Source organism: Carettochelys insculpta, chromosome 22 (genome assembly GCF_033958435.1).
Source record: "Carettochelys insculpta isolate YL-2023 chromosome 22, ASM3395843v1, whole genome shotgun sequence".
In the NCBI taxonomy this organism is placed as follows: Eukaryota; Metazoa; Chordata; order Testudines; family Carettochelyidae; genus Carettochelys; species Carettochelys insculpta.
The window spans coordinates 7,658,947-7,685,364 of NC_134158.1; the positions used below are offsets into that span (position 1 = coordinate 7,658,947).

Here is a 26,418-nt window from a genome sequence, read left to right on the forward strand (position 1 = left end):
ACACTCGGTGGATCACTCTCAGGGGTTTAGTGCTACGAACTCTGCTCCCACATTTCCCAAAACACCCTCCGTGACCCGGAGCAGCGACATTTTCCACACCAGGACGTGACACCCACCAGCAACACTGGGAAATTGGCTGGTGGCGCTGCACAGCCCAGGCAAACGGCCCTGGGGCTTGGAGCGAACCAGCAATGTCGATGATCCTGTTTACAAGACGTGCCCGGCAGGTATGTGTAAAACCCGGTGGAAATTGGAATGAGAAGAGCGCTGGGGTCGCACCTGGCGTTGCTAGAGGAAAACAATTGCTCAGTTTTGCTCCTCACTCTCCGTCATAGAAATTCAGACAGGATCACTGTTTGGCCAACAGAAGCGCTTTATTTAACATGGCCACGGGAGAAAAGGCGAGAGGGGCGTCCAGTTCTCAGCAAAAACAAAGTACAGTCGTCCGTAGATACCCCATGCAACAATAGCTCCGTTATGGGCTGCACAGATACGGAAACTTGAATCTTCTGGCACAAGTCAGTCTTGCAGTTACATGCTCATGCGGAGCTAAACACATCTTGCTCAGGCTGCTTCCTGATAAGCTGTCTTCCAAGGCCGCATTATTTTTCTCACTCAGCCTTCACCACCTCTCTTCTTCTCAGCCTCTCACTCACCCCCCTTCACCCCTCTTTTCCCTGCCCTGGTCAGTATACTCGCCTTGCAGCAGTTTCCCATTCCTCATCGGGGGCGTGGAGCGCCCTGGCGGTCACAACCTTTATTTTATCCCAGGTTTGTGCTTTGATACTCTTTGGAAAGCCCTAGGAATGATTTAAAATGCAGGGACTTCTCCTTCCTAACGAACTTTTAATGGTTTCATAACAATAACAAACAATGTAACAAACAGAACCCAACCTCCAATGAAACAAACACTCAGGGCCACAGCGCAGTGGAGGCCGGAGCACCACTTGGGTGACTTCCAATCCCAGGTGTGTTCACACCTGGCCTCTGCCCCCTCCTTGTTCTCGGGCCTGTTGCTGGTGAAGGGCAGGGCTCAGAGTTACAAGGTGGGGGGAGATGCTCAGAAAAGCTGGACTGGCCGAGCAGCTGTTCCTCCTGGGGAATTCTGCACCACTGCCCGGGCACAGAACTAACGGCCAGAGATTTATTTAAAGCAGGAAATAGATGTGGCGGGGGGTGGGTGGGGGAGAAGCTGCAGTTCTGCCTTTCCTCCAGCCGTGGTCACTGTGGCTTCGGGACAGGAAGCAGAGCCAGGCCCTCAGGGCTGCTGGGACGGAGGGGAGGAGTCACAGGCTGGTGCAGAAGGGCCCGTGGGGGACAGACTGGGCGTGGGCTCAGGAGCTAGTGGCAGGGAGGGGACATTAAGCTTGAGTACAAATGGGAGGGGGCTGCATAGCCACATGAGGATGGGACCTGTAAGGCTGGAGGGTCACATGAGGGTGGGAGCTCCACATAGGGCCATGGGGTGCAGGCATAGATGTGGCTGATTGTATGGGACAGGCGAAGGATCAGCCAGGGTCTGCATGGGGGAGATTCCCCAACTTCATCAAAACCTCATATCCCTCCGCCCCCCAAACTTTTCCACGCGGGGGGGGGATCTCTCAGTGGTTAGATCCTGGCTCACGTCCGTTCCGTTAGCCGGGTGCGCTCGCCGCATGCACCGCTGCCGGGAGAACGTTCCCTGCCTGGTATCCATCGGGGCCTGGCTCATTTCTGTTTCTTACACACTTCTGAAGTTCTTCTCTGGAAGGCGGTGGCTGGCCATGGTGCCTTTGGCGAGCTGTGGGGTGCACCTTTGCTGGGTGCTGAGGGACTGGCTCTCTGGAGCGGGAGGGACTGACTGTGGGGTGATGGGGTTGAAATGACCTCTCACCCCAGTGTTCCAGTGTATCTGGTGGTAAGTGAGACGGGAGCGCAGAGGGGACCCTCTGGCTGCAGCCCACACTGAACGAGTGGTGATGTAAGAGTTCAGGGTGAGGACGACTTGCGTTCAAGTCCCACTCCTGGCCTCCTTCCTCCCTCTCCAGCCAGACCAGACTGCCCAACCCCAAACTGCCCAGTTCCCCTTCCAACCAGCCAGGCCCCTGCTCCCTCCTTTGTCCTGGTTCCTGGGGAAGAAAGGGTTCACCGGGTGGCCTAGGTTCCAGAGAGCTGGGACTCCCCTTATCTACCTGGCAGAAGTCACCACACCCGAGCTCCCATGACGGCTATACATGGACACTGGGCCTAGGGAAACTGAGGCACCCGCCTGGTGTTACTGCAGGGCATCAGGCAACACATGCAGCCTCAGCAACGGAATGAACTCCTCACCCCGCCCCCCACCATGCCTAGGTCTCTGTGTGGCCTCAGGTGGGAGGGGTGAGGCTGGAGTCTGGCCTCCCCCAGCCCTGAGCTCACCCGCTGCCCATGGGGTGGGAGTAATTTCGGGTGGGAGCCAGGGAAGATTTTCAGACCTGACCAAGGGCTGTGCTGTTCTCCAGAGGGGGGAGGGGTATGGACAGAGGAAGGCAGCTCGGGAGGGCGTGGGGGGGGGATTGGGTTGTGGGGTCCAGGAGGGGTCATGGGGGCAGAGAGGCAGGTTGGGTGAAGGGGTTCTGACCGGGGGCAGGGAACTGGGGTGCAGGGCACAGGAGGGCGTTTGAGGATTCTGGCCTGCGGGAGGAGTGTGCAAGAGGGTGCAGGGGCTGGGGGGGGGCTGTGGTCTGGGGCAGGAGCGCTCAGAGGGTTCTGGTGGTGACCTGGCTCAGGGATTGGGGTGCAGGCCCAGGAGGGCGGCTGGGTGCAGGAGAGGATGCTGGTATGGGGGAGGGGCGCGGGGTGTGGCAGGGAGTTATGACTGAGGGGAGGGGGGCTGCAGAGGGGCTGGTGTGTGGGGTGCAGCTGGTGACCTGAGGCAGGAGGTTGGGGTGCAGGAGGGGTGGGGGCAGGAGCATCAGGCTCTGCCCTTTACTGACCTGCCTTTGAGTCACACCCAGGGAGCTGGAAGTGGAGCTGGGGGTGGGGGGAACAATTAACACATTTCCCACACTGCCCTGCCCCCCACAGCCCTGCAGCTGCTCCCCTGACTCCCTCCCCCCACAGCGCACAGGCCTGGGCACTGACGGGGGTGGGGGCAGGGGGGTGATGCCCTTAGACGTCCCCGTGGGAGCCGGGCTGGGGTGTGTCAGCACTGGGAGGGGCCAGTCTGTGCCGCAGGGTCCCTGTCAGGGACAGAGATTCCCTGCGGCTGCGCTGGGACGGGGCAGATTGTCAGGGGAGCCGCGTTTGTCTCCCCACAGTTGAGGCCAGGACAGAAATAAGGGCGGAGGGGCCCGGAGAAGGTGTCCCTGAAAGTGAAGAGAGGGGACCTGTCAGTCACATTGTAAAATGAGACCTCACCCGCCTCGTAGTGCAGGAAAATCCCCACCCGGACGGGCCTGGCGCTCACGGGGAGGGGGGTCAAGGGGGAGGTGCCGGCTTTGTATCCCCCATCCCTCAGCCACACAACCCAGTAGCCATTCCCAGGTGATCGTGTGAGCCCCTCCTTCCTGCTCACAGATTCCCTGCACACCCCCAGCTCCCACCAAGGCTTGTCTCCCACCTCCACCTCCCAGTAACACCTCCCGCCCATGAGCCACTCAGCGCCCAGCACACAGAGCCAAGGATCAAATCTCTCAGGGTTGCAGGGCAGATCCTGGCGGGTGTCTCCGTCTCTCACACGTTTCCGATCCTCAGACACGATGAGTCGGGGATGAGCCGTGTCTGGATCCAGAGTCACGTCCACTGGGGAGAGTCACAGAGTCAGTGCGGGGGCAGGGCTGGTCCCTGGGCTCAGAGGGAAATGAACCTGCACCCCAGTGATCACTCTGGGGGGTGTTGTCTGAGGGGGGTCAGGGCCCCTCTGCCTGTGAGGAGACACTGAGGGGGAGGGCAGGAGGAGTGGGGGAGGGGTGGGAAGCTGTCAGGGAGGGTGGGGGAGGGTCAGGGACAGGGTGATGGTGATTGAGGAAAGGAGAAGGGCAGGTGATGGGGGAAAGGTGAAGAGGAGAGGGGAGGGGCAGGTGAATGGTGGGGTGAAGGGAAGAGGGAAGGGGCAGGTGATGTGGGGTGAAGGGGTGAGGAGAGGGGCAGGTGATGGGGGTGAAGGGGAAAGGGGAGGTGCAGGTGATGGGGGGTGAAGGGGAGAGGAGAGGGGCAGATGATGGGGGTAAAGGGGAGAGGGGAGGAGCAGGTGATGGGGAGGGGAGAAGGGGAGAGGGAAGGGGCAGGTGATGAGGAGGGTGAAGGGGAGACGGGAGGGGCAGATGATGGGGAGGGATGAAGCGGGAAGGGGCGTGGCAGGTGATGGGGTGAAGGGGAGAGGGGAGGGGCAGGTGATGGGGGAGGGGTAAAGGGGAGAGGGGAGGGGCAGGTGATGGGGGAGGGGTAAAGGGAAGAGGGGAGGGGCAGGTGACAGGGTGAAGGGGAGGGGGAGGGACAGAAGATGGGGGAGGGGGCCGTGTCCTAGTGAGGACGGATATGGGGGTGCAGAGGTTTTGCTGACACTCACGGGCACTGTCTGACCTGCCCCTCTCCCCTGGGTATAGACGGAGCTGATCAGGCCCCAGGGAGTCGCTGGGTTTGTTCAATGACCTCTAGAGCTGAGGTCCCTGCTGGGCAGGTGTAAGGTGTAAGTGCTCAGCCCGGCTGTGTTAACTCATGTTGGCTGCGTCTACACGTGCACGCTACTTCGAAGTAGCGGCACCAGCTTCGAAATAGCGCCCGTCACGTCTACACGCGTCGGGCGCTATTTCGAAGTTAACTTCGACGTTAGGCGGCGAGACGTCGAAGTCGCTAACCTCATGAGGAGATAAGAATAGCGCCCTACTTCGACGTTCAACGTTGAAGTAGGGACAGTGTAGACGATCCGCGTCCCACAACGTTGAAATTGCTGGGTCCTCCATGGCGGCCATCAGCTGGGGGGTTGAGAGATGCTCTCTCTCCAGCCCCTGCGGGGCTCTATGGTCACCGTGGGCAGCAGCCCTTAGCCCAGGGCTTCTGGCTGCTTCTGCGGCAGCTGGGGATCCATGCTGCAGGCACAGGGTCTGCAACCAGTTGTCAGCTCTGTGTATCTTGTGTTGTTTAGTGCAACTGTGTCTGGGAGGGGCCCTTTAAGGGAGCGGCTTGCTGTTGAGTCCGCCCTGTGACCCTGTCTGCAGCTGTGCCTGGCACCCTTATTTCGATGTGTGCTACTTTGGCGTGTAGACGTTCCCTCGCAGCGCCTATTTCGATGTGGTGCCGCGCAACGTCGAAGTTGAACATCGACGTTGCCAGCCCTGGAGGACGTGTAGACGTTATTCATCGAAATAGCCTATTTCGATGTTCCTACATCGAAATAAGCTATTTCGATGTTGGCTTCACATGTAGACGTAGCCGTTGAGGGAAGGGATAAATAACAATTCTTCGTTCATTTTCTCCACAACTGTCAAGATTTTGTACGTTTCTATCATATTCCCTCTTCGTTGTCTCTTTTCCAAGCTGAAACGTCCTCGTCTGTTTCACCTCTCCTCACACGGAATTGGGTCCGTACCCCGAATTAGTTCTCTTGCCTTCTCTGTACCGTCTCCAACTCCAAAGAGTCTTTTTAGAGACTGGCTGACTAGCACCACACACAGGATTCGACATGTGGCCTCTCCTGGGTTTATAGCATGAAAGGGGAGTAACTTTGGTTGGCAGATGGATGAGCCAGGATGTGCTACGGGGACAGAAGGGTGTGAGGAGAGCGGGGTCAGTGGAGCAGAGGGGGGAGCCATGTTCCCTGTAAGCTCAGCACTTGGGCGACCGCTCAGGAGAGATTCAGGTGCCGCCCAGCTGACTGGCAGAGCACCCACAGCCGGCAGCCTGTGTTTCTAGGGGTGGTGCACGTCCGCACACACCTCGGTGCCTAGAACTAAATTCATTTCGCACATGGATGGACGAAATCAGAGGGACCCCTGGTGGTGAGGGGCTGGACACAAGGAGGGCGCAGTGGGGTGAGGGAAGGTGTCAGGGGGATTGAGAGGGTGGAGAATGGGGCAGACACAAGGAGGGCACGGGTGGGGGTAAGAGACAGGCCGATGGGGGGCAAAGGGGGCTGTCAGGGAGGGTGGGGCAGCACCACAGTCAGGGTGGCACTGAGGGCTGACTGCCCTTGGCCCTGCCTCTTCCTGGCACAGAGCCAGTCCCCCCCACATTGCCCCAGGGCCCGGGGTGCCCATCAGCACTGCTGGTAATGGGGGCAGGGAGGGGCGAGGAGAGAGGCGGGACCAGGGGCAGAAATGTGAGGAGAGCTCAGTGGGGAGCATGGGGCAGAGGGGTGAGGAGCAGGGCAGGAGCCAGAACAGCTCAGAAGGGGAGGTGGGGGCAGCGAGGGGCAGAGGGTGGGGGCTGTGCCAGGGTCTGGGGGACGGAGGAGGTGGGAAACAGGGCAGCAGAGGGGAAAGGGGCGAAGTGGCTGCCAGGCAGCAGCAGGGGTGAACTGGCGATGGCGTGAAGGGCGTGAGGGTGCCATCAGCAGGAGAGAGGGAGCCCTAAATCAGACCCCCACGGCCAAGTGGCACCAGACGATGGCGCAGGGCTGGGCCAATGGCAGGACGGGCACATGAGATGGGGCTGCCTCCCCGGAAGAGGATGGGCCAACTGTCCGGGTTTACAAGAACTCGGAGAACAGGGAAGTCCAGGTTATTAGATGAAGTGAGTCTGTGCTCACGAAAGCTCATGCTCAAAACTTTTCTGTTAGTTTATAAGGTGCCACAGGACCCTTCATTGCTGTTACAGGTTATTAGAGATGCTCTGCCGGAGCTGGGAGGGGGATCAGGCCCAGGCTGCTGTTCAGTCAGAGGACTGCAGGAACCCCCTTTGGGGCAGGGAAGAGTGAGCCTCGCCAGGGTCATTTGTTCCATCTGCAAGGGAAAGGGACATGTCAAATGCTGCTGCCCTGTGAGAACTTTGGATCGTGGGCACAGGGGTTGTTGCTATGGGGCAGTGAGTGTTTCTAGTGCTGCGTATGGTGGGTAGCTAGGAAAGCAGGCCCTGGGGTATAAGCATCACAGGGAGAGGCCTGCCACGGGCTCTGCTTACCAGGGATACCCTAGCTTGGGAATCTGGGGCATTGGAGTTGTTTCCCCCAGGAGTCTGAAAGGACTCCTCTGCCAAAGGATCTCACCAGCCACTCTAGGGACAGCTGGCTGTCTGGGCCAGGCGGGCTGGGGCAGAGCTAAATGGGGTTCAGCATTTCTGAGTCCCAGCAGATGGGTGTGACACGAGCTCGGACAGGCCCAGGTGCCTGTTTTCTTACTGAAACTGGCCAAGCGACAGGAGCAGCCCAGCGACCAGAAGACAGGCCGAAAGAGCTACTCGCAGAGCAGGAGAGCAGCCACCAGGCTGTGACTACAGAGAGCAAATGGGTCAAGGCACTGAAAAAGGAACAGAGCCTTGGGCAGATTAAATTCTGTTCTAGCTCTGGAGGAGCCCAGCAGACACTGAATACAAAGCTGCACCACCTGCGAAAGTCACGGACTGATGATCTTATCAAGGATCAAGGATCTTCATCAATGATGGATCACGGCACAGAGAGAACTAGTCTTGTGGATAAGGGAGAAGTGGTGCATGTGCTCTACCGAGTCTTTAGTGAGACATTCAATACAGTCTCACAGGATCTTCTTACCAATAACCTCGTCATATACAACTTAGATGGAGCAAGTAGAAGGTGGGGGCATCACTGGCTGGACAGCCATTCTCAGAGAGTAGTTTGTAACAGGTCGCAGTTATGCTGAAATGGCAGAACAAGTGGGGTTCCACAGGGGTCAATTCTGGGACCAGTTCTGTTCCGTATCTTCATCACCTATTGAGCTCCTGGCATAGAAAGTGCCCTAAGTAAGTCTGCAGATGACACCAAGCCGGGAGGGGTTGCAACTGCTTTGGAGGACAAGGTCAGAGTCCAAAATGGTCTGGAGAAACTGGAGAAATGGTCTGAGGAAAACAGGATGAAGCAGAATAAGGACAACTGCAAAGTGCTCCACTTGGGGAGGAAGAATCAGTTTCATGCTTCCAAAATAGGAAGAGACTCCCTTGGATGGAGCCTTGAAGAAAGGGAGCTGGGGGTCAGAGTGGACCACAAGCTGAGTATGAGTCAACAGTGTGATGCTGCTGCAAAAAAAGCCAATGTGATTCTAGGCTGCATTAACAGGAGTGTTGTGAGCAAGACACAAGAAGTTGTTCTGCTCTGCTCTGCACGGATTAGGCTTCAACTGGAGCACTGTGCCCAGCACCACAGTTTAGGAAAGATGTGGAGGAACTGGAGAGGGTCCAGAGAAGAGCAAATAAAATGATTCAAGTTCTAGAAAACGTGTCATATGGGAGAAGATTAAAAGAACTGGGTTGGTTTGGTTTGGAAAAGAGACGGCTGAGAGGGGACATGACAGCACCTTTCACGTATTTAAAAGGAGGTTACAAGGAGGACAGAGAAAAATTAGAAAAATTGTTCTCCTGGGCCTCTTAGGACAGGACAAGGAGCAATGGGCTTGAACTGCAGCAAGGGAGGTTTAGGTTGGACATTAGGAAAAGCTTTTTGCCAGGGTGGTTAAACACTGGAATAAATTGCCTTGGCAGGTTGGAGAATCTCCACCACTGGAACTATTTAACAGCAAATTGGATAAATATCTATCAGGGATGATCTATAGAGTGCTTGGTCCTGCCATGAGGGCAGGCGACTGGTCTCAATGACCTCTCCAGATCCCTTCCAGTTCCATTGGTCATGGGACAGCCCCGTACTCAGGTCTCAAGTGTCCCCACTGTTTCTGGAAAAGGGGTGAATTGTCCCGCATGTTCCGTCACCCCCTGCCCTGCCCCTGCTGAACTGCCCTGCCCTGCCGAGCGCAGAGCCTCCTGCATGCAGCTGAAGTTCAGCCATTAGCAGGAGGCGCTGCACTGCCCAGGGAAGGAACACTCAGCTGGGGGGAGAAAGCAGCCAGGCTCCAGCACTACTGACTGGCTGGCAGCAGGAGAAGGAGCCAGCTCAGCCCAGAAGCCTGAGCAGCGTGTGTTGGGAGGCAGTGTCACCCCACCCATGTCCAGGGTGCCGAAGGGCAGTGTGGAGTTTGGAGCCAGCCTGTAGAGTGGCAGCCCCATTGCTGGTTCCTGCAGATGGGAAATGAAAGTCTCCAGGCCGCCAAGGCAGAAAATGAGCCGGGCAAGAGGAAAGCTGCCTGGGACCCAGAAGAGGAAGGACTTGAACAAGCCCAGGGCTTTGGGAATGAGGGGCCCTGGGAAGGGCTACAGGATGTCAGTATCTGCCCAGAAACCTAGAGATGGGTTTTCTGGGACCCAGGAACCTGCCACACACAGCTGTTCTGGGCCTGGGCCAGTTCCCTGGGGCTCTAAGCATGGTGTGTGGCAACACGACTGAGTTAACACTGTTCAGGACGTGGTAGCTGGCAGCTCCGACTCCCTGCCAGTGGTGAGGGCTGGCATGTGGCTGCCTGTACCCGATTCGGCTGAGTGTTACGGGCCTGTGTGGGCAGGACCTGGGCTGGCACCTGCCCAGGTTTCTCAGGATGGTCCCTTTACTCAGGTGACTGTCGTGGGAATTCTGTGAGCCTGCCCAGCCCACTGCAACCCTGGGTGTGTCAATGGCTGTCGCAGGGGAGCTGTCGGGAGTGGTGCATACACACAGAGAGCTCTGGCTCCAGAGTGTCTGGGAGCTCTTAGGATAGGGAAGCTTGTGGGCAGTGAGTGAGATGGGGAGCTTGGGGCAGCCCAGTCACACTGATCAGGTACCGGCTGTGGGAGTCACCACTGGGGATGTGGGGGCAGACCTGGCACCAGGCCCTGCTTGGTGAGGATGGTGCCTGAGGCAGCCCTAGGAACAGAAGCCCGTGTTGTGCCATCGCCATGCTGGGGGGGATGTGCTCTGGGTGGGGGGAACAGGCACTGGGCACAAAGCATGCAGATATTCTGGGCTTTTTGCACCTCTGAGGTGGTGACACTCCCAGGACCCCCAGTGGTGTTGGGTTCACTGCTCTGGGTGTTCCCCACCCCCCAGGTCTGTGCTATAAGATACCCCACAGAACAGGGACCGCTGGGCTAGGGGTGCTGCAGGATGTGTGCAGGGTCCCAGGCACTCTGATCCCTGCCAGAGCTGCCCAAGCTCTCCCAGCATGCACCAGGATAAACAGTCAGGCAGCAAGCTGGGAGCAAACTCACACACAGCTCAGCCACGGCTGTGCGGCGGAAAAGCTGCCCCAAGGGACAGTTTGGTATAAGTGACAGTCAGTGCAAATGACGGACAGGTGAGAATGTCCGTCCTGCAGAACCCACATACCTCTCTGAAAAGGTGACATCGGAGGACATCAGTCCCTGGGCTGCAATAAACCTGGGGTGTCGTAGACTGAGAGTGAAGGTCACCGGAAAATGACCTGTGCAGGGAAAGGAGCAGAGAGCTCCCGGGAGGAGGTGGGGTCGTACTAAAGATAAAATACCAGCGGTACGTACAGTACCTGTGTAGAGCTGGGCACATCTCCATCCTGCAACCAAACACAGAGAGAAGGGTGAGAACGTCCCTGACCACAGCCCCACTGAGCAGGAGAAAATGTCACACAAGGGCTGTTCCGGGGGATGGAACTTACTGAGCTCTGCCTGGAGTTTGTCTGAAAATAAAACAGAGAGAAATGAGTCAGTGCCACATTATTCTGCGAAGGGAAGTGACTCCAAAAGCAGCAGGGAAGGGCCTAGAAACTACATCAACAACAGAGCCTGACACCTCCTGAGCAACTGTAAGGGGAAAAACAGTAACCCCACCTGGCCAGGTGCAAGGGGCTGTTAGAGCCAAACAGGGACCCTTCAGCAAATGGAAAATACTAATCCTGTGAAGCCAGGAGAAAGGAGCACAAAGCACATGGGGTGAGGTGTTTGATGGGAATTTATCGGCTAAAATGAAATCAGTCGAGTGAAGGCCAAATATTCATATTTCCTTTTCTGGTGCATGTCTCCAGCGCCATGAAGAACAATACTACAGGATTCGCTCTGTATCGCTTGCTATTTGGATGAGAACCAAGACTGCCCACAGACGTGTGTGCTTTGGCAGATGTCAGGATGGAGCTGGCTGAGACACACCAGCACTGTGCTTTCTGGCAGAGAAAAAATCTGCAAGTCACTTATTGCTTAGCTGTGGCTTCTGCCTAAGTGAATTCAGAAAGCAACGTTGGTATGAAGCCAGGGTATGTTTGCAGGATCTCCAGCCAAGGGAAAAAGTTCTGCTGCAAAATGTGTGCTCCTGGCAATCACAAGCAGGGGCGGCTCCTGCGGATGGATATAAGGGGGCACTTGCCATCTCACTGCCCCCCAGTGTGATTCCTCCCAATGCCACCTCTATCCCAGGAGAGGGCCGAGGCAACCTCCCTCTGCTCCAAGCCCTGTCCCTGCCCCGATTATCCTCTTCCCAATCCCTGCTCCACCTCCTGCCTCTCTCCCACCCCTGCCTCGCTCCCACGGCTTCCGCTCCATCCCTTCCCTGCCTCTTCCTCTTCTCCTGAGCAATGGCCCAGGGGACTAGCAGGGGTCTGGTGTTAGAAAAATAATTAACTCAACCCCTCATTCTTCTTCAGCCTCTGCCCATCACCTGGTGTTCTATGCTCTCTTTAGAACATGGAATTAAGAAACTGAATTAGCTCCTTCCTGTGATTTGTTTTTAATTAAATTGCCCCTCTGGTCACACTCAGTTCTCTCCACTCATTACTTTACCTTTTGTTCTGCGCTGCTGCCAGACACAGTAACTGGCCAGAGGGATCAGAACAGCCAGGAGAGCCAGGATCACAGTCAGAGCCACCAGCCAAGGACTGACCCTGGGGAAAAACTGCTCTGCAAGAGAAGGTGATGTTAGTTTGAAGATACTAAGGATACAGATCCACAATGATATTTAGGCACCTAAACCCCAATTTTAAGCACCACTGCAAATTAGAACTGTTCTCAAACCTGCAGCTGTGGCTGCCGATGTGCCAGTACTCAGTACTGGCAAGTACCAGCACAAAAAAACCAGCACAAAAAAAGCACTGTGTATATATGACTTAAATGATTACAGTAATTAGATACATGAACTCTGCACAACTCTCTTCTTGCTCTTTAAAATCAAATGTTGAGGTTTAGGTACCAAAGTATTGGCTGTCTGACTTGTGGTCTGGGTAAGATACAAACGAGCATTGGTCAGACGATGTGGCTGGTACTTTGGGGTTGGAAGAACCTTTTGCGTATTGAATATTGTTGCACAGAGCTTCTCACTTAATTGGCCTGAGGTGTTAATTGGAAGCCAAAGAACAGGAAGGCAACAAAGGGGCCTATGTCATTTCTTTTTTCCAACTTTTGATAACAAGTAAAAACAACAAGGAATCCCATAGCACCCTAAAGGCTTTCAGATTTATTGGAGCATAAGAGTTTGTGGGCTGAAGTGCATTTCATCAGATACATGAAGTGAACGATTCAGATGACAAGGACTATTGTAGCACATGTTCAGAGAGAGTGGAGTTTTACATCAATGCTCCTGAGGTTGAATCAGGTGGATGTGGCCCACTTCCAACAGTGATAAGAAGGTGATCCACCCTCCAGAAAAACTCAATGAATTCTTTGATTCCATCTTCATGGCTGAGGATGCTAGGGAGATTCCCAAATGAGAGCCGTCCTTTGTAGGTGACAAATCTGAGGAATTGTCCAAGGCTGAGGTGTCATTAGCAGAGGTTTCAGAACTGATTGACCAACTTAAGAATAACAAGTCACCAGGACCAGATGGCATTCACCCAAGAGTTCTGAAAGAACTCAAATATGACATTGTAGACCTGTTAATTGTGCTTTGTGACCTGTCCTTTATATCAGCTTCTGTACCCAATGACTGGACAGTAGCTAATGTAACAACAATATTTAAAAAGGGCTCTAGAGGCAATCCCGGCAATTACAGACCACTAAGTCTAACGTCGGTACTGGGTAAATTAATCGAAACCACAGTCAAGAATAAAATTGTCAGACACATAGAAGAATATAATTTGTTGGGTGAAAGTCAATATGGTTTCTGTAAAGGGCAATCATGTCTTACTAATCTATTCAAGTTCTTTGAAGGGGTCAACAAATGTGACTAAGGGAGACCCAGTAGATGTAGTGTACTTGGATTTCCAGAAAGCCTTCGGCAAAGTCCCTCACCAAAGGCTCTTATGTAAATTAAGTTGTCATGAGGTAAAAGGGAAGATTCTTTCATGGATTGGGAATTGGTTAAAAGGCAGGAAACAGGATATGAATAAGTGGTAAATTTTCAGAATGGAAAAGGGTAACATGGCGTTCCCCTTGGGTCAGTCCTAGGACCAATCCTATTCAACTTATTCGTAAATGATCTGGAAAAAGGGGTAAACTGTGAGGTGACAAAGTTTGCAGACGACACTAAACTTCTGAAGATAGTTAAGACCAAAGCAGACTGAGAAGAACGTGAAAAAGATCTCACAAAACTGAGTGACTGGGCAACAAAAGGGCAAATTAAATTTAATGTGGATAAAAGCAAAGTAATGCAGATTGGAAAAAATAACCCCAACTATACATACAGTATGTGAGGGGCTAATTTAGCTACAACTCATCAGGAAAGAGACCTTGGAGTCATCGTGGGTACTTTTCTGAAAACATCCATGCAGTGTGCAGCAGCAGTCAAAAAGCAAACAGGATGTTTGGAATCATTAAAAAAGGGATCAAGAATAAGACACAGGATATCTTATTGCGATCATCTTGGTATTAGAAAAGATTCAGAAAAGGGCAAGTCAAATGATTGGGGGTTTGGAAGAGGTCCCATATGAAGAGAGATTAAAAAGTCTTGTCTTTCAGCTTAGAAAAGAGGAGGCTAACGGGAGATATGATTGAGGTCTATAAAGTTATGAGAGGTGTGGGGAAAGTGAAGAAGGAACGTATTTTTTCTTGTTCCCATAACATAAGAACTAGGGGACAGCAAATGAAATTAATGGGTAGCAGGTTTAAAACAAATAAAAGGAAGTTCTTCCTCCTTTTGGAACAGAACAGGACGAAAACCAACTGACATTCAAATGAAGAGCAGAAAGGTTGTCCTGGGATCATCTAGAAGTTTTGTCCAGAGGCAGAGTGAAGTGGAAGAGATTTGTAGATGACCCATGCTCCATTCACAGTACAAGGGTTACGAAGTAGTAGGTTTCTTCACACAGCATGCTTTCAACCTGTGGAACTCCTTGCCAGAGGAGGCTGTGAAGGCCAGGACTGTAACAGGGTTTTAAAAAGAGCTAGATAAATTCATGGAGCTTAGGTTCACTAATGGCTATTAGCCACGATGTGTAAGGAACGGTGTCCCTGGCCTCTGCTTCTCAGAGGTTGGAAACGGACAGCAGGAGAGAGATCACTTGACATGCCTGTTTGGTTCACTCACTCTTGGGTGCTTGGCATTGGCCGCCGTCAGCCAACGGGATGCTGGGCTTGATGGACCTTTGAGCTGCGTCTACACGTGCACGCTACTTCGAAGTAGCGGCACTAACTTCGAAATAGCGCCCGTCGCGGCTACATGCGTCGGGCGCTATTTCGAAGTTAACTTCGACGTTAGGCGGCGAGACGTCGAAGTCGCTAACCTCATGAGGGGATCGGAATACCGCCCTACTTCGACATTCAACGTCGAAGTAGGGACCGTGTAGACGATCTGCGTCCCGCAACGTCGAAATTGTGGGGTCCTCCATGGCAGCCATCAGTTGGGGGGTTGAGAGACGCTGTCTCTCCAGCCCGTGCGGGGCTCTATGGTCACCGTGTGCAGCAGCCCTTAGCCCAGGGCTTCTGGCTGCTGCTGCTGCAGCGGGGGATTCATGCTGCATGCACAGGGTCTGCAACTCGTTGTCGGCTCTGTGTATCTTGTGCTGTTTAGTGCAAGTGTGTCTGGGAGGGGCCCTTTAAGGGAGCGGCTGGCTGTTGAGTCCGCCCTGTGACCCTGTCTGCAGCTGTGCCTGGCACCCTTATTTCGATGTGTGCTACTGTGGCGTGTAGACGTTCCCTCGCTGCGCCTATTTCGATGTGGTGCTGCGCAACGTCGATGTTGAACATCGACGTTGCCAGCCCTGGAGGACGTGTAGACGTTATTCATCGAAATAGCCTATTTCGATGTCACCACATCGAAATAGGCTACTTCGATGTAGGCTTCACGTGTAGACGTAGCCTTGGTCTGACAAAGTGTAGCCGTTCTTGTGTCTGAATTCACCTCACTAGCACTGATGTGACACTGCCATCTCTGCATGTATGTATAATTCCCCGCCACCTGAATCTTTCGCTTCATGCATGTGACGAAGTGAGCTGTGGACCATGAAAGCTTATGAATATATTTGTATCTATGTTTGTTATAGGCGTATAAATAAATCAGTAAGTCTGTAAGGCGCCACAGGACTTTCTGTTTCTGTTGAGACAGACTGACACGACTCCCTCTCTGAACAGGGCAACCGCATCTCCCTGTCCCAAATATGGGACAGGTAGATATGCAGGGGATGGACAGCTCCTCCAAGTCATGCGGAGCCAGGAAGGAGGCAGCAGCTGCCAGTGCTCCCTGGGAGCCCCAGGGAAGAGGCAGCCAGTGGCGCTCCCCTAGAGCCCCCGTGGAAGCTGCAGCTGTCCATGCTCTCCCTGCTTCCTCGAGGCTCATGGGGGGCAAATACGGGAAAATTCGTCCCTTTCATAAAAAGAGTGGTGACTCGTTTTTGGTGTCCCAAATACGGAACCGTCCCACCCAATATGGGATGGATGGTCACCCTATCTCTGAATCTTGATAACCAGTGGGGGCCGTCAGGAACATATCTGGGTGGCTGGTTACTGAAATGTATAACAGTGTTAACTACCAGTTCTGGAAGACTCTGATCTCCTTTTTGCAGCCTGCCCTGACCGGGGCTTCCCTAGGCACCTCAGGTCACAAATATAATAGTGACAGTCGATTACTCAGAGCTCTCAGCTCAGCCAGTGGGAGTGTTGCCTACGTTTGGACAGCAGGCCTGGCTCCTTGGCCGTTCTGATTTAGTTTCTTGGCATTCACTACTTGAAGCCCACCTCAGAGCACATCTAGCAAATAAATATGCCTCAGAAATACACCTCCCCCAACCTGACTTCTGCCACATCCATTCCATCTCTGGACAGGCACTGACCTGCTATGGAAATTGTTGATATTTTCTTTTCATTGAGGATGACGTTCCTGACAGAACAGGACAAGTTCTGGTTGGAATCTTTTGTTACAACAAGAGAAATCTGGCTTTGAAACAGTCCATTGCTGTTCCTGAATATTTTTTCAGAGGCAGATGGCAGCAGCTGCCCATGGGCATCTCTCCACTGAGCCTCGGGCTCTGGGTGCCAGCCAGCTGATTGACACGTAATCCTGATCCCTCCATCCTGGTGATCTTCAACACTGATGTGGGGGTCAGAGCCTGACACTGGAGAAAAATGGAATGAAGCTGTATTAATTCCATATAATCAGCAAAGAGAACAAGAGGAGGAGAAATTAATTTGATTTCATTGGCATCCAGAATTATCCGCCAGTGTCCCCCAGTGTCTCTGTTCTGACCATTGCTTTCACCTCCACTGCTCCCACAAGCCACGCGCAACCAAAATGCAGCACTTTCAAAGTGCCATGGCTGGCAGCATGCTAATGAGGTGCTGAATATTCATTTCAGTGCCTCATTAGTATTCTCCAATTTGGCCATAAGGAAGGCCATTTCGAAGCTTTCCCCCAGCCTAGACACGGCTCTTCTGTTTAAAACAAAGCCAGTTTAGGAAAATAAGAATGAACAGTATGTGTGTAAAATTCCTCCAGTTCATTCTCAGAGAGCAGCCCCTGCCCCTGCTGTTCAGTAACTGGAGGCTGAAAGAGAATTCGGTGTCAAGATGTATGAGTGAGAAAGATCCAGGGTGCTCTCACAGTGAGCTCTCCTGACCCATTTATTACACTGCTAGGAAGATAAAACAAGCTACAGACCTCCCACCTGCAGTTCCAGTTTGGCTTCTTCATAGGAATCTCCAGATTGAAACAAACACGTGTATTTTCCATGGTCAGAAAGCTGAACATTGTGTATTCTCAGGGAAACACTCCCACGGGTGATGTTGTCTTTCAGCAGCTCTGTCCTTCCCTGATATTCTGGCATCTGCTCGTCACGCTGATCCCGTCCATCCTTATACCGGTGCACAATTGCAGAGAACTTGAATCGGAACCATCGCACCTCCATGGTCTCAGCGCTCATCCTGGGGGAGAGGTGGCAGGGCAGGACGGCTTCCCCACCAAGAGAGACAACGATTGGGTGGTCAGGTCCAGCCACTGTGAACTGTGCTGTGAAAGGTATCAGAAGGAAAAGAAATGCTCACAACTCAGCCTCAGTCCTTCCCCTCAAATCACGAGAGTGGAATGAAAAAAAATGAAAAAAAAAATCATAACACTGGCGTAGTTCTCTGCCTTCTGAGTGTGAACCTTTAGAGTTGACGTGGGTCACATTCTAACTTCCAACTTCCTCGTAAGCTGCCTAGTTCACAGCTGCCCACTAAATCTCTGCAGGGGCTCAGGGCTGCAGCTGGCAGAGATAGCTCTGTCTCAGCCCTCCAGCTGCTGGATCTGGCAGGAAGACACCACTCCCTGCCAGCCCTAGCATGGAGCCGCTGCAGCCAGGGCAAAGAGGCTCCTCCTTGCCTTCCCCATCAGGGAGCCACCCAGGTAAGCCCAAGCCCCAAGCCCCAAGCCCCTGCCTCACCTGGAGCAGCGCCCATCAGCCCGAGGTCCATATTTCAGGAGGATGCTCATGCTGCTGTGGTACCTCATCAGTCTATAGCAGGACAGTCTGAGCACAGCTAACACAGGTACCCACCGGAGAGAGCCAGGAGCAGCATAAGGCACAGGGCAGGGGGCCAGGAGGAGGGGCTCAGGACAGGAGCTGGGGGCTCAGAGCAGGTGGAACATGGGGGAGGAAGGACTCAGGGCAGGGGCTGGGTGAGGGTGGGAGTGGGGGCTGCAGCCACACATACCACTCCCTGGGTGTTGCTTCCTGTTTGCTGGGACTAGGGAGGGAGGGAAAAGCGCAGCTAATACCTTCTACACAGCGCTCACTTGCTGCTCCAGAAACTAGGGAAGTCCCTGAACACATTGTTGCTAATACAGCCTTGCGGTCCCCAGAGTATCTCGGGTCTGTCCAGAAAAGTCTGAGTTCTGAGCACCAGCAGATGCAGTGTTAATGGCCGCGCCAGAGAAACACCAACTCCCCGCCTTTTGTTAGAGTTAAGTTAAAATGTTACAGCTTCGTGCAGTCTCTTTACACAGACATCCGTTTCGCATTCTGTTTCAAAATGGATTCCCTGTGTGGTTTCCATTTTTAAAGATGGCCGAGAGCTCGTCTCCTTCCCCCAGGCAAGGCGGGGAGATTAAGGCGCGAAAATTAAGCGAGGGAAGTGATTTTAATTTGCCGGGAGAAAAGAGCGTACGTAAAGGGTAGGAGCCCTCCCTTCAGGGCCTTTTGCCTCAGCGTGGCAGCTTGCCCCGGGGCACTCTCTGGGGCCCCCTGTCAGGGCTGGTAACTAGGGCTGCTAGGCGTCGTGGGCCAGTCTGAAAGGGAGAGCTAGAGAGAGGCCGGCTGATGGCTAGGGCAGCAACCTGCAGATTGCTAGGCCTCGTAGCTCAGTCTGCTTTGATATTCACTATATTTTATTTCCGAGTTAGAGACAATTTATACACACACACATCCATCCTGGAAGGTAATTTTCTTTCGGTATTCTGCACACAGGACCATGAGCCAAGAGCTGAACAAAGAAGAGGGAAGAAGATCACGTCCTCACTCGGCAGTTCCTGTCTGCAGCCTGGAACATCCCTGAAGGCTAATTCCTGAACTCTCCTGTCACCTGGGAAAGGTCCTGTCCGATCCATCCTTACCCTGTGCTTTTCTTTCAAAGGTTAATTGAGCTAACAACCGATATTCTGTCTGCTCTAGGGAGTCCTATTTTCTGTTACTGTATTGTATTAGAGTCAAATAAAACACCGTTATCTTTACTCCACTACCTTGTCATAACTACACATGAACCGATGATAGAGGCGGAGGGGGTAGAGCCTTGCAGACCAGCCCATCTTCTGACATATTTGGTAATTTTGTAATTCTGTCTGTCTCGGGCTCACCATTTGGGAGATGACCCAATACATGTAGACCCCACTCTGCCGGCGTAGGCCGTGCACGTCACTCCAGGAGCAGGGCCGAGGCAGCAGAGAGTCACACGCCTGCTCCTGGCTACGGCAACCCTTGTTTTGAGGGAGCTGCGCTGGTGAGGATCTACCCCCCGTCATGCCCACTGAACTGAGGGGCTTCCCTCCCACGGCCACACATTACAAGCCCTTCACCCCTTTCAGCAGCCCCCTCACTTCCACTCCCAGCATTCCCACTGGCACAAGATGCTCCCTTACCCATCAGTAACCACAGACAGCCCCTGAGCCCTGCTACGGATGTAGCCACAGAGCGCCGGGCTGCCATGAGGCGTGCAGGATCCCTCACAGCACACTGGGGCCTCTCTCCTTTCACCGCACTCCAGGGGCAGCTCAGACGCACATCTCCTCACAGCCCCGTCACACGTATCCCCCCATTCATTCCCGCTACCCCTCGCAGCAGGGGGCCGGCCCGGAACTCCCCGTGCCCAGCTCTGGGGAGGAGGCAGGCAGTGTGCACGGGTAAGGGTGTAAGGGGAATCAGCCTGTCCTGGTCTTCAGCACCGAGTGTTACCGAACTCGATGCTCTGGAAGGGCAGGCAATACACCCGAAACTGTAGCTCTGTCTCAAAGCTGGCTCTCGTCAGTGACTGTGCTAGCTGGCAGGAGGAGCACAGGGGAAGCTCTCCCACCAGCAGAAGGGGCAGAAAGGTGACTGGAGCTCGATTAAATCAAGGGAAAAAGGACAACAAATCCAGGGGAACAACCCAGGCCCCACTGAAGTCCATGGTAGTTTTCACTCAGAGTTTCATCGTTTTGCCAACGAATATTCCAGGTGTGACCTGAGCAGCAGGTGTGCCGGGGGGTGGGGGTGTCCCAGGAAGGGGCGGTACGGTTAGCTCTCTGTACGGGCCGGGAGCTGCAGGGCAGCTGGGCTCTGTGTGAGAGGAGGCAGCAAACCCAGTGGGGAGGTCGGAGCCCCTACCTGAGTCCAGCCTGGGAACCTGTAGCCCGAGGCAGAGGGCGAGGTAGCCGCGCAGAGCAGAGCTCACTGCGGAGCCGGGGGAGAATGAGGGAACCGTCTCCATCATTGTCACTGGGGCTGGGGAAGAGGAGAAACAACAAACCAGACAGTGTGTGAGTGGGAGGCGGTGCCAGTGTTGTACTGAGAAGTCCCGCACGGGATCTCTTTGGGGGAAAAGGCAAAACACCACATTCATTGGTCATAACCACATAGCAATCAGCACGTATCCTACGGAGATGAGATATTCCACAAACACTCACACTCACACACACACTCAGACTACGTCTACACATGCCCCAAACTTCGAAATGGCCATGCAAATGGCCATTTCGAAGTTTACTAATGAAGCACTGACATGCATATTCAGTGCATATTCAGTGCATAGAGCATATGCATATTCCATTTGCATGGCCATTTCGAAGTTTGGGGCACGTGTAGACACAGCCACAATGTCTTGGTGCTGTTACCAATAGTTGCTCCCGCCTGCCTGCACTGGCCAGGTGAGTTCGATGGGGGAGGGGTGGAGCCAGGCTCCGGCCGATCCAGTTTGACGCTCCAGTGCTGACAAGATGAGACCTGGGGTCCCCCGCAAAATGCCGTAGATTGAGTGTCCCCCCTCCCGTGCAGGTCGACACCAGTTACCCATCACATGCGTATGCAAGTCGACATCTGCGGTGTCCTCTTCTGGGTGGTGTCTCCTTCAACCTCAGCGAGTGTGCTGCTTCCAAAAGCAGGCGCCTGCTGGTGACTCCCAAGGCGTCCCTACGTCCAGTCTTCTCTCAGTGGGGCTGCGTCACAGGTCCCACTGCTCTGCTCATTGGTTTTGGATCTGGCTTTCATTCCTTCTCCAACTAGAGCGACCATCTCTCCCTGTCCCAAATATATGACATGGAGATGTGGGGGGAGGGGCAGCTCCATCAATCCCTGGGGAGCTGGGAAGGTGGCGGCAGCTGCCGGCACCCCCAGGAGTCCTGGGGAAGTGCCAGCCACCGGCCCTGCCTGAGAGCCCCAGGGAAGCCACAGCCACCCACACTCCCCCCACTTCCCCAAGACTCAGCAGTTGCCTCTGCACAGCAGTTGCCTTTGCACAGCTGATGGTGGAAAAGGTCAGGGCGGATGCCCCGAATACAGGACAATTAGGCCCTTTTTAAAAATAAGTTGGGAGGCCTTTTTGGTGTCCCAAATATGGAACTGTCCCACCCACTATGAGATGGATGGTCATCCTTTCTCCAACCCTTACAAGTCCCTGGAGGTGCTGGCCTTCCATGACTCATCCATTCACACCTCTTTCATTCAGCAGGGAAGCAATGGAGCAAAAAAAGACAAAGGAAAAGGCAGGCTGCAGTGGGGCAAGACTTCTCTTTACCTTACTGAGTTCTAGCACCTGTCCTAAAGACACAACACTTCTGTGTAAAAAGACTTAACAGAAGGTTTCTGTGTGCAGGGACAGAGGCCCCCTACCTTCTGTATCCTGCAGGGGCACTTCCAAGCAGGGTCAGGGCCCAGGGGTGATCTCAGGTTTTCATTCATCCACAGGCATCCACTGGGGAAAGTTCCTGGGTTTTCTGCTTTGCTGAGGTGGCTTTGTCCATTCGGCACAGGAATCACACGGCCAAGGAACGGGACTCTGTCCTCCTCATTTCTGTCTGTCTGTTGCTGAACGGGCTTGCTGCTATTTCTGCTGCACCCAGCAGCTTCAGAAATGAAAGTAACAACACAGCCTGTGCCGTTAGGATGGGAGGAGCCCTTCCACACAGTGACTAAGCAGCAGGGATGAAAGCCCTCTTAAAGAAACCTGCTCTGCAGTGCAGTGCTTGCATGGGCAAAGACTCACTTCGTCAGATGCAGAAAGCTGACACTCATACATTTCTGTTAGTCTATAAAGTGCCACGGGAGCCCGCGTTGCTCTTCCAGTAACATAAGAGACATGGTATTTTAAATCACCAAGCGCTCAGGCCCCGGGGTCCAACCAGTTCGGAAGCAATAGCCACTCCCACTTACTTATTCTACATCTCACTTTACTCTGAAACTATATTTATTGTTCTAGCCAACTAGCCACATGCCACCGGCCAAGTAGCCACCTGTGGCCAGTAGCTGGCATGTTGGGCACCACATCTGTCAGGCTTCCGGCTCCTGGGTGTGAGGGAAGGAAAGCCTCCATCAAATCAAGAAAGCCCAGCGAATGCTGAAGACAGGCCATTAACCCCTCTGTGCCTCAGTTTCCCCTTCTGAAGTATGGGATTAGAATGTTCATCCTCCTGTCAAAGCACTTTAGAGTTTGCTGTTGAAAAGCCTGACTCCCAGGGCCAGCCAGGGTTACAGGCAGTGATGCTTGCTGGGTTGCTTGGCAGTGCTCATTATTAGATCTTGTTTTCGATTTCTGACAACCCTCACAAACATTTACAGTTAGGTTGAAAAATCTCCCTGCTGGGTGTCTGCCTCAGGCTGAGCATTGCTGGAGAATTTCAGCAAAAACGGTTCAGGCACTTATGAGAATAAGAACAGGGGAAATGCGAATTACAAAACCTGACCTGGGAGGGGAAGTTTGAAAACAAGGGACGTGTTTCATCTTCAGGCTCTCTGTGGGCCTCTCCTTGGGTGAGGGGCAGAGAGCTTCAGGACACTGCCTCCTGGGTCTCAGTGCCTATCACCATCCTCTTCTCCGTGCGCTGGGTCCCGCTTCCGGGCAATTGGTGAGTGTCTGTGGGTGGGTGACTGGGTGGGGAAGGAGGGAAAAGGGGAAGAGGCTGTACCAGAGGGATAGGGTGGAAATCTTGCACTTGTCTTGTACACACTCTGTCCAGCTCCAGCCAGAGCTCTTGCCCTCGAGCTCCTCCCTTCTTACAGGAATGTGCCAGCAGGAACTCAATGCTGCTGAAGACCGGGAGGAATGTGTCTCCCAGAGATCGTTTGCATGGGAATGCAAAGGTGTGCGTATGTGGTGCCTTGCAAACAAAGCCTGATGGGTAGCAAGGAGCAGTGAGATTTTGTCTTTTGCAAACACACTGCTGCAAAATCACAATTTATGCTACACTCAGTATAAGAATTGTGAAATCTCACCAATGCCCCAAGTCCTTGTGGGAGACAGGGCAGTCCTCATAACTGGATAAGACATGTTTTACACAGGGCTCCCCTGGTTTAAAGCATTGTAAAGCAAAAGATGAAGGATATCGGTTGGATCAGCAAGTTTAATGTTTTGTCCCTGCTTGGGTTTTGGCCATCTAGCTATAAGCCTGGTTTGATTCGTACTCTCCATCTATTAAAAAGTAGAGCTGGATGCTCATGTTTCTATCTTGTATGAGACTCAACTTTGGTAGATGGTGTGAGCTAAAATCCCAGGATGGCAGCTAAGGCCACTAAGAGCTGAAATCTCAGAGTTGTGCTTCAGGCCAAACCCACAGTGGACAGTGTGACTGGCAGATGGCTGGTAGGAGCAGTGGGTGGCTGGGGCGGCCGGTCAGTGTGGCAGCTGGCAAGGAGCAAGCAGAACGCCTGACCAGCGCAAAGGTGTCATTGCCTCAGGTTCCATGAGGGGACGTGTCAGAGCCCACACACACCGAACCGAGTTGTAAGTGGGGCATTTGAATTGGGGGTGCAGAGAAAGCTGGGTGTGTGGATTGGCTGTTTACAGTATTGGACTGGTGAGCCTGAGAGACCAAGGACATTGCTCAATGCAATTGAGCTGGGACAGTTACTTGAGGGTTGGTTATGAAAGGAGACGCCACCCAGAAGAAGGCGCCACAGATGTCTACTTGCGTATTCATGTGATGGCTAACTGGTGTCGACCTGCACGGGAGGGAGGACACTCAATCTAAGGCATCTTGTGGGGGACCCCGGGTCTCATCTTGTCAGCACTGGAGCATCGATCTGGATGGGGCAGACATTGGGACAGTGTGTGCTACCCCATGTCATCGAGAGCTTCTATTGTAAGCTCAGATGATTTCCTGGGGAAGAGGAGTTTGAACCCTGGCCAGAACACACCACTGAAATGCTAGAGCAGTGGCCTGTACCCGACAGAGAGAAGCAAAGATGTTTAATAGAGAGTCTCAGGGCCCAGCATTAGATGTGATTCGCGCCTTGAAGCCCACTAAACCTCAGGCCAGTGTAAAGGATTGTCTAGCTGCCGCACTCCTGCCTTTGGGAGGGTAGAGAGCCCTGAAGACAGTTATTGTACCTTCCTTAATGCTAAGCAACACCAGGGAGAGAAGCTTTCGGTCTATAGCAAAGGCTGGAGAGACTGCTACAGAGATATCATTAGGGGAGCAGTTACTGTGGAGCAGATGGACCAGGCCAGACTGGCTCAAATTGTAAGAGGAACTCAGTATTACAGCCTGATTCTACGTCATCTCAGGTTAAGAGAACAACGGGAGCACCCACCAAGCTACTCCCAGCTGATTAAAGAGGTCAGAGAGGAGGAAACCAGAGAAGCTGCCAGTGAGTTTTTGGAAGTCCAAGTGCTTGAGCCAGCCAGCACAGCACCCCAGCGAACAGCCAGTGTACTGATGGTGAACACCAGAGAAGACCTTGCTCAACAAATTCAGGTCCTGACAGGACAGATGGCTGAGTTGCATCATTGACCAGGCTAGGATTTTCAGGGATGAGAAGCCACAGGCTGTGGTGATGGAGATGTCGATATCTGGAGCCACCACCCCACCCGGGCGGAGGAGGAGAGGAGAGTTTTTCTGCTACCAGTGTTGTCAAGATGGGCACAGTGCTGCCAATTCCCAAATTGAGGAAAATTTCGGCTTAGTTTATGGGAAGCTGAGGATTAGTTGGGAAACGGCCACAGAGTTAGGAAAAAGAGCTGCCTAAGCTCACAGGAACTGGAGGCTCCCCTAGAAGAGACAGACCCATGACAATCTCGCAAGGACTGATAGGGCTACGAGCGGAGGTCACTGTGAATATAGAAAGGATGGAATGTATAGCTGTGCTGGATACAAGATCTCAAATGACTGTTATATTCCAGTCATTCTACCAACAAATGCTCGGGCACCTGCCCATTCAACCTCTGACGGGTCTCGGTCTGTGTGGACTCAGCATGAAAGCGGGATATATCATAGTGCACCTAGAGTTCCTGGAGGAGGTGGCCGGGGTAAAACAGGAGGTAGACACAGCCGCCTTAATATGCCCTGACCCCAAGGGGATCCATGATGTTTCTGTACTAATAGGCACCATCTCCAGTCTCTTTAAGGTACTGGTGGAATACTGCAGATGACGGGCTGGGGACCAATACCTGCCCACCCTGATGATTCATACAATTTGTGCTGAAGCAGACAAGAAGATTGAGGATGCTAAACAGGAGTCACCTGCACTACCAGTGGGTGCTCTGAGGTACGCGGGCACAACTCCCTTAGTAGTGCCTGCAAGCACAGAGCGAGAGGTGCTCGCCCAGAGTACCTGGCTGACAAGCGGTGGAGGAACTCTAGCCGAGGGGAGAGCAGCCAGTTGAAGGAGGTCTGCCTGAAGGAAGGCTGGTTCCCAGAGGAATCACAGTGTTACCCACAGAAGCCCAGGAGAAGGTGACTGTACTGACTGCTAATGAAACAAGTCATGACATTGTTGTGAAGCAAGGACAACAGGTAGCAGACCTTTTTGAGCCCGAATCGGTGGTAAGGCCTCAGTGTGGTTCTCCGGCCCCAACGATAGATCCAGAGAGATTTGGCTTCGGAGATTCACCACTGTCTGAAAAGTGGAAGATGCCGCTAAGCAACAAGCTTTGCGAGAGATCAAAGCTATTCTCACTACATGAGTGGGATGCGGGATGTGCAAAAGGGGTCGGCACTGCTGCACACACCCAGGGGACCCATTGCAGCAGGGTGTGGGTGATGCTCCTTCTCTGACAACCCTGCCCAGCCCTGCGATGGGCAGGACCGAGGGGCAGGTGCCAACAGCCCTTTGGGTGCCAGCCTGGGGCTCTCATGGGTGTTGGGCTCCCAGTGTATTGTCAGAGCTGGCTGTGGCCTCACCCAGCCTGGCCAAGTGTCCTGTTCCCATGTGCCCAGTGCCCAGCCAGTGTCTGCCTCACTCGCCCTGTGCTGCTGAACCAGCACAGCCATTTCCCCCGTGGGTTCATCCCCCGGCTACCGACAAGCTCAGGGCAGGTCACAGGCACAGCAGCAAGTGACCGGGATGAGGTGGCCACAGGAGGGCAGCAGAGGCTGTGAGGTGGCCGGGCTCTGCCTGGCTGTACACAGACGGACCCTGGCTCTGCTGGCTCAGGGGT

At 53.6% G+C, this 26,418-nt stretch overlaps 1 protein-coding gene across 2 annotated transcripts; it reads right to left on the reverse strand.

Moving 5' to 3' along the window:
- Positions 1-382: 382 nt before the first annotated feature.
- On the reverse strand, positions 383-21,865 carry LOC142024840 (butyrophilin subfamily 1 member A1-like). Of its 2 annotated transcripts, XM_075017111.1 has the most exons (9): positions 21,657-21,865; positions 20,838-21,065; positions 20,157-20,273; positions 16,979-17,326; positions 16,155-16,436; positions 11,737-11,853; positions 10,623-10,643; positions 10,494-10,520; positions 383-3,762 (listed from the first exon to the last, which is right to left on the reverse strand). In XM_075017111.1, exons 2-9 carry the CDS (start codon positions 20,839-20,841, stop codon positions 3,164-3,166), a joined length of 1,515 nt encoding a protein of 504 aa, XP_074873212.1. In that variant the 5' UTR covers positions 20,842-21,065; positions 21,657-21,865; the 3' UTR covers positions 383-3,163. The 2 variants fall into 2 exon arrangements, with proteins under 2 accessions (XP_074873212.1, XP_074873214.1); XM_075017113.1 differs by lacking the exons at positions 20,838-21,065; positions 21,657-21,865 and adding an exon at positions 20,663-20,755.
- Positions 21,866-26,418: the final 4,553 nt, after the last annotated feature.